The sequence below is a fragment of the Lepidochelys kempii genome, chromosome 2, assembly GCF_965140285.1.
Source record: "Lepidochelys kempii isolate rLepKem1 chromosome 2, rLepKem1.hap1, whole genome shotgun sequence".
NCBI lineage: Eukaryota > Metazoa > Chordata > Testudines > Cheloniidae > Lepidochelys > Lepidochelys kempii.
Window position 1 is genome coordinate 200,472,118 of NC_136381.1, and position 12,244 is coordinate 200,484,361.

General features: G+C 39.8%; 1 protein-coding gene across 7 annotated transcripts in view; it reads right to left on the reverse strand.

The window, feature by feature from the left end:
- Positions 1 to 1,304: 1,304 nt before the first annotated feature.
- UBE2E1 (ubiquitin conjugating enzyme E2 E1) overlaps positions 1,305 to 12,244 on the reverse strand; it is a 62,340-nt gene continuing 51,400 nt past the window's right edge. For all 7 annotated transcript variants that reach the window (XM_073333486.1, XM_073333485.1, XM_073333487.1 and 4 more), the window contains 2 exons: positions 3,339 to 3,486; positions 1,305 to 2,137 (listed from right to left, as the gene is read on the reverse strand). In XM_073333486.1, the coding sequence (XP_073189587.1) occupies positions 2,040 to 2,137; positions 3,339 to 3,486 (246 nt within the window). In that variant the 3' untranslated portion in view covers positions 1,305 to 2,039. The remainder of the gene's footprint in view (positions 2,138 to 3,338; positions 3,487 to 12,244) is intronic.

The window sequence follows — 12,244 nt, forward strand, 5'->3', positions numbered from 1 at the left end:
CTACCATCTTTCAGGGAGATGGATCTACATGACAGGAGAACCCCAGAGGTTGCTTTAGTGACTGGCTACACTGAAGCACTACAGCCGTACCACTGTGGCATTTTAAGTGAGAAGGCATTAGGGATTAGACAGGGTGACTAAGTAGTAGTTGGTCACCACATAAGCAAGAAAACCCAACACATTACTTTTCATTTGGTCAGACTAGATACTGGCATTTTTTTTTAAAAAAAAAGCCCTTTTCTTTACAGGTCTGTCCTACTGCTTTTTAGCCACTCAGGCTTAGTGTCCTTTCTAAATACTACAGTCCCTTGCAGTAAAGTAGCTGATCTAGTTGTAGCCCTCAAACTGTTCAGAGCCGCTGGTGTTGTGTCCGAGTGAAACTTGCATATATGTACAGCTTTCTGCAGGATTAGTAGGTTTCTATGGGCAGTGAACTATTGCTGTTGAGAGTGTGGTTCAGTGACTACAGCAGGGAGGGGATAGACTGAGGCAAGGCTAGTGTGTTCTGTTCTTTGTTTTACCATTGATTCAATACCTGTTGAAGACTGATCACATAGCTCCCTTACAGCTAGATTGTTGTCCCTATCCCTTACTGGGCTGTACAAGTGGCATTATCAGGAATGAGTTTTGCAGCCCATCTCTTTTATGATGCCATTCCTTCTCCTCCTCCAACTGGAAGTACAGCTCCCTCTCTCATATTACAGCTGTGACAGACATTCCCCTCAGGGGCTCACCTGCAGCCCGTCCTTGGTCTCACTGTTCCAGCTGCATTCTCTGCAGTTTTAGGTAATAGGCAGCACTTCAAAACCAGTTTTGGGAGCAGTTAACCTTAAAGTTAAGAAGCTTGGAATGTTCAGCAATGTGCTGGGGCAGGGATGCTATGTAGACCCCTTCAGGTTCTACTGTATGGAGCTGGACTATTCCTACGGTAGGCAGTGTTGTGGCGGACCTGAAGAGCTCTGTGTAAGCTCAAAAGCTTGTCTGTTTCACCAACAGAAGTTGGTCCCATAAAAGATATCGCCTCACCCACCCTGTTTCTCTATTCATGTGCTATCAGCCGGTACATACTAATGTAGAAAAAGCCTTTCAAAAATGGAAGCAGTAGGAGCTGCTTACTACAAAGCACCCATCTAGGCAAGTTTACTGCCATTGATAAATCAGTGCAGGGAACTCTTCCCTGAATGCTTTCAGACACCAGCTAGCTTACAAGGAAAAATAGTGGGTACTGAATATAGGTCTTTCATCAAAACATAGTGGGGAGAAGTTTTTTCAGCAAAACAACAAAGCAGGTCACTAAGCGGGAGTCATTTTTTTACATATTTTTATTAGCACAGTAACAAATGCAGACTTAAGTAGCCCACAACATACAACCAATCCACTGAGTGACTCCTATTCCACGCCTTACATTTAAACAGCTTAAGGTATTTCACTACAGGTTGCCATAAATCCTGATTAAAACCTTTATTCTTTTCACAAAGGTAGATTGGCATATAAAATAATACATTAACTACTTCTCATTTCCTATATGAGGCCATATATCCACTCCTCCATATTACATATCATGAGATGAGTCTTTAAAAAGGAATTGTTAAATACCAGCACACCCTCCCAAGGGGAAAAAAATCCCAACATCTTTTACAAAAACAAAAAGAAAAAACCCAGTGTGTAGAGTCTTCAAAGGACTTTTACATAAATGTCAACATATGTACCTGTACAAAATTAAGCTGTTTTATCTTTTACATATCGCAAGCAACTGAACCAAAAAAATGTTTAAGTTTACATTCTTCTTTTTACTATATGTGAGCTAATATTGCTGAACTAATGACAGTCTTAAAATATGCTATTCCCGATTCTAGTTGTCTACTGTAGCAAGATACCTTAAGTTACAACAACAAAATCTTAGGAAATAAAAGACTGAATAAAATCTGTTATAGAAATACCCTACTCTTTACCAGCACCCTCCCTCCCCCCACTTCAAAATCAATAAGCAGCTCTTTCCATCACAGACAAATAATGCAAGAGTTTAACAAAAATCCATTTTATGTAGCATATCTCTTGGTCCACTGTCTGGCCATTCTGTCATGCTCTGCTCTGTTAGTCATATACTGAGTGGCAATACTTCCAACCAGGGGATCAGCTGAAAAGGAAAAAAAAGTTCCTGCTCATTTTAGTTAAGAGAACTGGGAAAAACATAAAAGAAAAAGTTGAGAATTGGTCTGATGGGTTACCCAAAAGCACTCATTGGGGTGGTGGCGGGGAAGCGGGGAGAATACATGGTGGAACACTGACCCATTGTATAGTACATAGATTATTAGACTTTCCAAGTAGAGAACAGGTCTTAATTTGTATATGTAAATTTATGGTGCTTTATAAGTGATTGCTCAATGGGGGGGGGATGGGGATTCACTAATTCAAGTTTTAAGGAGGTAAAAAAACAGATACTTATGCTTTGCCATCCTTGTAGGTTATATTGTAAACTTTACCTGATCTGTGTGCTTCAATTTCCTTTACCATTTCTAAAGCTGTATGCATGTCTCAGACACTAAGTGCACCTATATCAATATAAATCTGGCTTCCGTGAAAAGATTAGATCAGGTGTTTTTGGTGAAGTACACAGAGCATAACACCTTAGCTACTACACTTCTATAAAAGTTAGAAGAATTTCTATAAGTTTTGCTTATTTTATATTACTGATATATACTTTGTTAACTAAGCTGGACACAGGAGGGAAGTATTAAATGTACTAAAAACAGTTCTTAACTGACATAGGAATTACATTTTATATATATAAGATAAATTCCTAAAAATATAAATATGGTGGTGGGAAGTTTATTCTCGAATAATTTACTGTAAAGCTGAACTGGAGCTTCCAGGAAAAGTTGAGAAGATAACAGGCTGGAAGTTTCTTTGTGGTGGTAGTTTTTAAATACATCTAGTCTATTACCAAATCACTAGAATTTCAGATGGTGCAGACCCCCCACACAAATATGGTGTTTAAAACACTACTTTGTTTTTAGCTGGAATTTCAATCTACAGATTGATTGTCCAGGATTGTTCTGGTTGCTGCTTTCTTTGCAGTGCAGTGTAAGAACAGATAGATTACAGACATATACAGAATATCTGAACAACTTCTATTATCCCACAAAGAGAACAGAAAGCTTGGGCTATCTTGTGGGGACATAGGGATTCTCTTCTCTAAGAGCTTGATCCTATGCTCATTGAAGTCAATGGCAAAGCTCCTTTTGACTTTAATGATGCAGGATCAGGATGTAAGTTACTAACATGCCAGATGAGCCGTATCAATAGAGATGTTATCTGTTAGGGTATGTGAGACTTACCAGGGTTGCAGTCTGTAAGAAGTGAGCAGATGGAGAGGAGAACTTTAGAAATAGTTAGTGCTGGACTCCAGTTGTCTTTTAAAATGTCAAGGCAGATCACTCCTTGGCTGTTAATATTACAGTGATAGATTCTTGTCCGAAACGTAACCTAGAAAAACCACAATTACAAGATTGTTTGCTAACATGTAAAACTACACAGGTCATAAGTTTGACTTTACAGATTTAAACAGAAAAAGGATAGGAAACCCAACATTTAATTCAGATTAAAAGTAACTCCAGCTCTGCAAGGCTAAACTGTAAAGTTAATCTTTAAATGTATACTAAAGCTGAATCAGATGTAATGTGCCATTTAATATCTTTCCTATCAGAATAATCAAAAAAACTGGGTGTGTTTTTTTTTTTTCCGGATTCCTGGTGTGCTGCTGCCCTCTGGTGTCAACTAGTTGTATTACAACAGTTTTAAATCCGCTTTTAAAACAAGCGGACATTACTATTGTGTTAATCTTTCTTTTGTTTTCCAGATTGTTTTATGCAACGAGAGAAACAGTGGTTACATTTCATTTGTAGAAGAAAAGTATGAAATAGTTCAATTAACTTTAGCTTAAATTTAACAGAATGTAACAGAAGATGAAGTATTTACTGCAAATGAAAATTAGAAGTAATAAGCTATACTTTATATCTGCACAAACTGTACAGATAAAACAGAATTCTTTATGCTTCTTAAGAACCATAAGATCAACCTGGATGGTCAGTTTCTCTCCATACTAAGTTTCCCACAAAAATCACTCCCTGTTAATGGAACATTTCTTTTTTGTTGCACAATTCTCTTCATTTTGAATGCAAATCATATTTCAGTTAAAGGTGGAGAAGAAAATTTAGTCTCATGCTTTAACATAAATGGATTGTATAGGAAGGTGCGATGTTGAAAATTGAAGTCTCCTGTCTATCAAAGAGCCCACAGAGCTCCACAGCACATCCAGGCCAATATCTGTAGCAGATTCCCACTGAATCCCCCCCGTGTCAGAAGGAGACAGGCCTCCACTCTTGGGATGGCTGCTGCAGTGAGGGGCTTTTGCAGCTCCCTTAGAATTCTAAGGCTGTGGAACAACTCAGAACAGGTAAAATAATGAGACCAAAGCAGTAGAAAAAACCTTCCTGCATTTCTCTAATCTGGACCTGGAGAAACCAATTCTAGGGTCAGCAGGATGGTTGTCTCCACTCCCTTTCAAAAGGGGTCTCAGTACTGAGGGCACTAATTATTATCATGGTGAGCACTATCATAGTGGTGAGAGATATGGACACCTGTCTGTTCGGCATGGCAAGGCAATGACCAAATTAATTTCAAATAGGCCACCAGATGATAACTAATATGTCAAAGTTGTATTGTATGAGAGTACTCCAGAGGTGAAGAATGCTTTTCAAGCCTCCCTTCTTCAGAGTTCCCAAATCTCATGATTTTATCTTAAGTCTTGTAATATTTGCAGTTTTGCTTCTGGAGATAAAGTGATTGTGAGAATTCTCACGTTCATGTAAAATAATTAAAAAGGTTCCGTGACCTTATGGTTGCAGAGAAAAGCTTGGAAAGGTGACTTAAGTGTACCCTAAAAACCAGAAGGCAAATAAAGGAACCCCACATTTTTAATGAAAAGAATCATAATTTTAAAACCAATCTTGTGATGTTGGGGGCTTAACTTATGATTTTTGAACGTCTGGGGTTGGCAATACTGCTTCCCCTATTGCAGAACAGGTATGGATTGTATTTACTAGCTGCCATAACTCTTCCCTGTTCACTCCACTTAAATCCATAGAATTTATATAATCCCACAATTCCCATTTTCAAGATGAGGAAATAAAAGTTCAAGAGTTCAAGTGACTTGCCCAAGGCCACACAGCAAGTCAATACTGTTTCCACGGGTCTGGCTACAGATTCAAAAATCAACAGTGCAGTAATTTATGTTATCAAAGCCATGGCCAAAGTTTTCAAACTTGGGTGTCTAAAGTCAGTATGAGAACCAATGTTTTTTCCGCATTGTTCTTACAGAATAGCAAATATGGCTTATGCTTTAATACCAGATACTAAGATCTCTTTCACATTAGGTTTTTAAATCCATGAAAAGCAGCCAGATTTCCAAAGGGGCAGCACAACTGTAGCCTCCATTGACTTCAAAGAGCTCAGCACTTCTGCAAATTCAATCCACTTCTATTTAGATTCTTAAGTACATACTTCGGAGCCTAATTTTAGGCACCCAGGCTGAATGTAGCCTATGTCTTCACATTAAGAAGAAACACATTAAAAAGTGTCCCAACGCTATGTTTTGGAGAACAGTAAGTCTATCCTGCAACCCTCCCTCACGTGTGTGGTGCCACTGAAGTCAATGGAACTACTTACAGATTCATAGATATTAAGGTCAGAAGGGACCATTATGATCATCTAGTCCGACCTCCTGCACAACACAGGCCACAGAATCTCACCCACCCAGTCCTGCGAAAAACCTCTCTCCTATGTCTGAGCTATTGAAGTCCTCAAATCGTGGTTTAAAGACTTCAAGGAGCAGAGAATTCTCCAGCAAGTGACCCCATTCCCCATGCTATAGAGGAAGGCGAAAAACCTTCAGAGCCTCTTCCAATCTGCCCTGGAGGAAGATTCCTTCCCGACCCCAAATATGGCGATCAGCTAAACTCTGAGCATATGGGCAAGATTCACCAGCCAGATACCCAGGAAAGAATTCTCTGCAGTAACTCAGATCCCACCCCATTTAACATCCCATCACAGGCCACTGGGCCTATTTACCATGAATAGTTAAAGATCACCATAATAAAGATTATCAAAATCATGTTATCCCATCATACCATCTCCTCCATAAACTTCAGAGTAACAGCCATGTTAGTCTGTATTCGCAAAAAGAAAAGGAGGACTTGTGGCACCTTAGAGACTAACCAATTTATTTGAGCATAAGCTTTCATGAGCTACAGTTCACTTCATCCGATGAAGTGAGCTGTAGCTCACGAAAGCTTATGCTCAAACAAATTGGTTAGTCTCTAAGGTGCCACAAGTACTCCTTTTCTTTCCTCCATAAACTTATCGAGTTTAATCTTAGAGCCAGATAGGTCTTTTGCCCCCACTGATTCCCTTGGAAGGCTATTCCAAAACTTCACTCCTCTAAACTTCCCAATGACCATGAATTATAACTGTTCACCTGAGTAAGAGCTGTCAGATCATGCCCTAAATCCTCAGAATTTGCCAGCTGTCCATGCCCATGAATCTCATTGTCTGTTTATTGGTAACAAGGGTAGTTCTGACACATTCAGGAGGCGTGTGGCATAAGAAGAATGCACCAGTGTTTTTTCTGGGATTAGACTGGCCTACATGTTAAACTCGTCTGTCCTCCCTCATAGCTGTTCTACTGCGTTCCTGGATCCTTCTAGCATTCAGCAATGTGAAAAAACACTGTTCGTGCCCCTCCCTCTCACTCAGTCTCTGAGTGGGAGCACTGGTAGGGGTGTGGCATGCATAACTACGAAACGAATGCCTCTAGTTTCCTGGGCACTGCATCTTTAAGTTTCCAAGAACTCGCCTGCTATGCAGAGTGCTGCAATCTTTGTGTTCTCAGAGGCACAGTAGCCTGTGACACAAGAGACACCCCCACACTATGCTCTCTCATGGAGACATTACACTTCATTCTTTATAAATAACTCTGATTTTCAGTTGAACAAAAGTACATGCTTTTGCATATTATGTATGGAAGCAACAAAATAATCTCCAGGAGACAGCACAGTATTTCTCTCTCTCCTCTGTAACAGGCAACAGCAATTGAGAACAAAACCAGTTGCTGATCTCTGCACATCAAAAGCTTTAAAAGGTACAATATACAGAAACCAAAAAGGCATCTATTTCTTTGCTTCATATACCCCAATGAGTGCTTCCTAGTCTACGTCATGTACATCAGGCCAAGCAGTTGGGTGACCTCACCTGGTGATACAGGAAATTGAAAAAACAGATCACTCCATTCAGGATAGGGGCGGGCAAGGAAGAATGGAAGTCCAATGCATGTACAGTTCCCAGGCAAGACTTTGCTATTGGCTCATAAGCAGCCTCCAATTCCATCCCACTGTTGGGTTAATACTTCACTATTTTGACCTTCAGCTCTGATTTTCCTAAATTACTATCTCCCCAGCTTTCAGGTGGCAGTTTGTTAAAATGCACCATAAAACCTTTCAAAAAGGAAGCATGAGTATTTCCAGGTTGATGAACTAAAGACCAAATTCACAGAAAGTTCAAGCATTCTAATTTGCAAATGCACACTGGCTCTGAGCACGGGAGATGAAAATTGGGTAGCCTGAGAAAACAACTTTTTTCAGACCGATTTTCAGTACAGAAGGTTAACTATCTGGTATTAAAGCATAAGCCATATTTGTTAATGTAAGAACAAGAAAAAAAAATCATCAGTGGTATAGACTGACCAAAATTTATGGATGCTTATCAAAGCATGGGGCAGGATGGGCAGGATCCCCTGGGAAAACAACATGACGGGGAAAGGAGTCCAGGAGAGCTGGCTGTATTTTAAAGAATCCTTATTGAGGTTGCAGGAACAAACCATCCCGATGTGTAGAAAGAATAGTAAATATGGCATGCGACCAGCTTGGCTTAACAGTGAAATCCATGCTGATCTTAAACACAAAAAAAGAAGTTTACAAAAAAGTAGAAGATTGGACAAATGACCAGGAAGGAATATAAAAATATTGCTCGGGCATGCAGGAGTGAAATCAGGAAGGCCAAATCACACCTGGAGTTGCCACTAGCAAGAGATGTTAAGAGTAACAGGAAGAGTTTCTTCAGGTATGTTAGCAACAAGAAGAAAGTCAAGGAAAGTGTGGGTCCCTTACTGAATGAGGGAGCCAACCTAGTGACAGAGGATGTGGAAAAAGCTAATGTACTCAATGCTTTTTTTGCCTCTGTCTTCACGAACAAGGTCAGCTCCCAGACTGGACTGCACTGGGCAGCACAGTATGGGGAGGACGTCACCAGCCTTCTGTGGAGAAATAAGTGGTTCAGGACTATTTAGAAAATCTGGATGAGCACAAGTCCATGGGACCGGATGCGCTGCATCCAAGAGTGCTAAAGGAGTTGGCGGATGTGATTGCAGAGCCATTGGCCATTATCTTTGAAAACTCATGGTGATCGGGGGAGGTCCCGGAAGACTGGAAAAAAGCTAACATAATGCCCATCTTTAAAAAAGGGAAGGAGGATCTGGGGAACTACAGGCCAGTCAGCCTCACCTCAGTCCCCAGAAAAATCATGGAGCAGGTCCTCCAGGAATCAATTCTGAAGCACTTAGAGGAGAGGAAAGTGATCAGGAACAGTCAGCATGGATTCACCAAGGGCAAGTCATGCCTGACTAACCTAATTGCCTTTTATGACGAGATAACTGGCTCTGTGCATGGGTGGGAAAGCAGTGGATGTGTTATTCATTGAATTTAGCAAAGCTTTTGATACGGTCTCCCACAGTATTTTTGCCAGCAAGTTAAAGAAGTATTGGCTAGATGAATGGACTGTAAGGCGGATAGAAAGTTGGCTAGATTGTTGGGCTCAATGGGTAGCGATCAATGGCTCCATGTCTAGTTGGCAGCTGGTATCAAGTGGAGTGCCCCAAGGGTCGGTCCTTGGGCCAGTTTTGTTCAATATCTTCATTAATGATCTGGAGGATGGCATGGATTGCATTCTCAGCAAGTTTGCAGATGACACTAAACTGGGAGGAGTTACACTGGATGAGAAGCTGGATATGAGTCAACAGTGTGCCCTTATTGCCAAGAAGGCCAACGGCATTTTGGGTTGTATAAGTAGGGGCATTGCCAGCAGATCGAGGGACGTGATAATTCCTTTCTATTCAACATCGGTGAGGCCTCATCTGGAGTACTATGTCCAGTTTTGGGCCCCACACTACCAGAAGGATGTGGAAAAATTGGAAAGAGTCGAGGGCAACAAAAATTATAAGGAGACTTATGAGGAGAGGCTGAGGGAACTGGGATTGTTTAGTCTGCAGAAGAGAAGAATGAGGGGGGATTTGATAGCTGATTTCAACTACCTGAAGGGGGGTCCAAAGAGGATGGCTCTAGACTGTTCTCAGTGGTACCAGATGACAGAACAAGGAATAGTGGTCTCAAGTTGCAGTGGGGGAGGTTTAGGTTGGATGTTAGGAAAAACTTTTTCCACTAGGAGGGTGGTGAAGCACTGGAATGGGTTACCTAGGGAGGTGGTGGAATCTCCTTCATTTGAGGTTTTCAAGGTCAGGCTTGACAAAGCCCTGGCTGGGATGATTTAGTTGGTGATTGGTCCTGCTTTGAGCCGGGGGTTGGACTAGATGACCTCCTGAAGTCCCTTCAAACCCTGATATTCTATGATTCTATGAAAGTGACTGTTTTCTAGTTAGAGGAGCTCTGCCTAACTGAGGCAATGAGGAAAGGATTTAAGTGATTTGCACTTAAGTAGAAACTCAGACCTCTGATGTTTTTAATGCACATATAGACTAGCTGTTCACCATGTACAATTTTTGTTGATGATACAAAAGCCAGTGACATGGAAAACAAAAATAAAATCTAAAAAAAATGTACAAATATGTTTAAAGTAGTGCTTTTGATTAATCACAGTTAACTCATGCGATTAACTCAATTTTTATAGCGATTTAAAAAAGTGTGATTAATCACACAGTTAAACAATAGAATAATAAATTTCAATTGGTATTTTTGGATGTTTTTCTACATTTTCAAATATATTGATATTCTATTACATCACAGAATACAAAATGTACAGTGCTCACTATTATTTTTTATTACAAATATTTGCACTCTAAAAATGATAAACAAAAGAAATAGTATTTTTAATTCACTTCATACAAGTATTATAGTGCAATCTCTTTTTCGTGAAATGTAACTTAGAAAGGTAGATTTTTGTTGTTGTTACATAACTGCATTCAAAAATAAAACAATGTAAAACTTTAGAGCCGACAAGTCCAATCAGTCCTACTTCTTGTTCAGCCAGTCGCTATGACAAAGAAGTTTGTTTACATTTACAGAAGACACTTCTGCCTGTTTCTTATTTACAATGTCACCTTAAAATGAGAATGGGCGTTCTCATGGCACTTTTGTAGCCGGTGTTGCAAGGTATTTACCTGCCAGATATGCTAAACATTCATATGCCTCTTCATGCTTTGGCCACCATTCCAGAGGACATACTTCCATGCTGATAATGCTCATTAAATTTGTGACTTAACTCCATGGGGGAGAACTGTATGTGTCCTGCTCTGTTTTACTTGCATTCTGCCATATATTTCATGTTATAGCAGTCTGGGATGATGACCCAGCACATGCTCATTTTAAGAACACTTTCACAGCAGATTTGACAAAATGCAAAGAAGGTACCAATGTGAGATTTCTAAAGATAGCTACAGCACTCGACCCAAGGTTTAAGAATCTGAAGTGCCTTCCAAAATTTGAGAGAGATGAGGTGTGGCGCATGCTTTCAGAAGTCTTAAAAGAGCAACACTCCGATGAAAGAAAATCAATCTTCTGCTGGTGGCATCTGGCTCAGATAATGAAAATGAACATACGCCAGACTGCTCTGCTTTGGATCGTTATCAAGCAGAACCCACCATCGGCATGGATGCATGTCCTCTGGAATGGTGGTTGAAGCATGAAGGGACATTGAATCTTTAGCTCATCTGGCTCATAAATACCTTACAATGCCGGCTACAACAGTGCCATGCGAACGCCTGTTCTCACTTTCAAGTGACATTGTAAAAAAAGAAGCGGTCAGCATTACCTCCTGAAAATTGTAACCAAACTTGTTTGTCTTAGTGATTGGCCAAACAAGAAGCAGGACTGAGTGGACTTGTAGGCTCTAAAGTTTTACATTGTTTTATTTTTGAATGCAGGTTTGTTTTTTTTACATAATTCTACATTTGTAAGTTCAACATTCATGATAAAGAGACTGCACTACAGTACTAGTATTAGGTGAACTGAAAAATACTATTTATTTTGTTTTTTACAGTGCAAATATTTGTAATAAAAATAAATATAAAGTGAGCACTGTACACTGTATTGTAATTGAAATCAATACATTTGAAAATGTAGATAACATTCAAAAATATTTAAATAAATGGTATTCTATTATTGTTTAATTGTGCAATTAATCACAATAAACTTTTTTAATTGCCTGACAGCCCTAGTTTAAAGTAAAAGTTTGTGATCACTCCAGCATTTATATCATTGGTGAAAAATCAACACAACAACAACAAAATCAAATCAGATCTGGAAAACACTGAGCTATTAAGACAATACAGAGAGATATCTGAAGCCAAGAGAACACTAAGCCATATGGAAGAAGAGCAGAAAATATAATGAAACTGAACACCCCTCCCCCCGGAAAGGTCCCACTTGAAAGAGCTTCGTCTTGGTCACTGCACTGATGTGAAACCACTATTGCATTAGGAAAAAAGAGATAAAGAAGCTGATCCCATGACTCACAAAGATAAGTGGTAGGATAAGGTAATATTTTTGTATCTATATCTATATATACACACACACATATATACACATACACACACACACCTGCAAAGTGAGATTGGGGGGGAAAAGCAGTTAGAGGTTATTAATACAAAAAAAATCAAAGCACAGATTGGGTCAACCCAAGCTACTATTTTCACCTCAACACAAACCAAATGCAGCCTCACCGTAATGCTACTCTTGGGAACTGGAGAAATTACATGGTGTAATATTGCAGAAGAGTAGCAGCAGCCTTGAGGACAAAGTACAGTTTAAGAGCCAAAAGCTCTTCAATTCTAATCTGGACTCTGTGACTTTCTGGGTGGCCTTGGGCAATTAAGCATGTGCCTGTCTAACCAGAGCCTGAA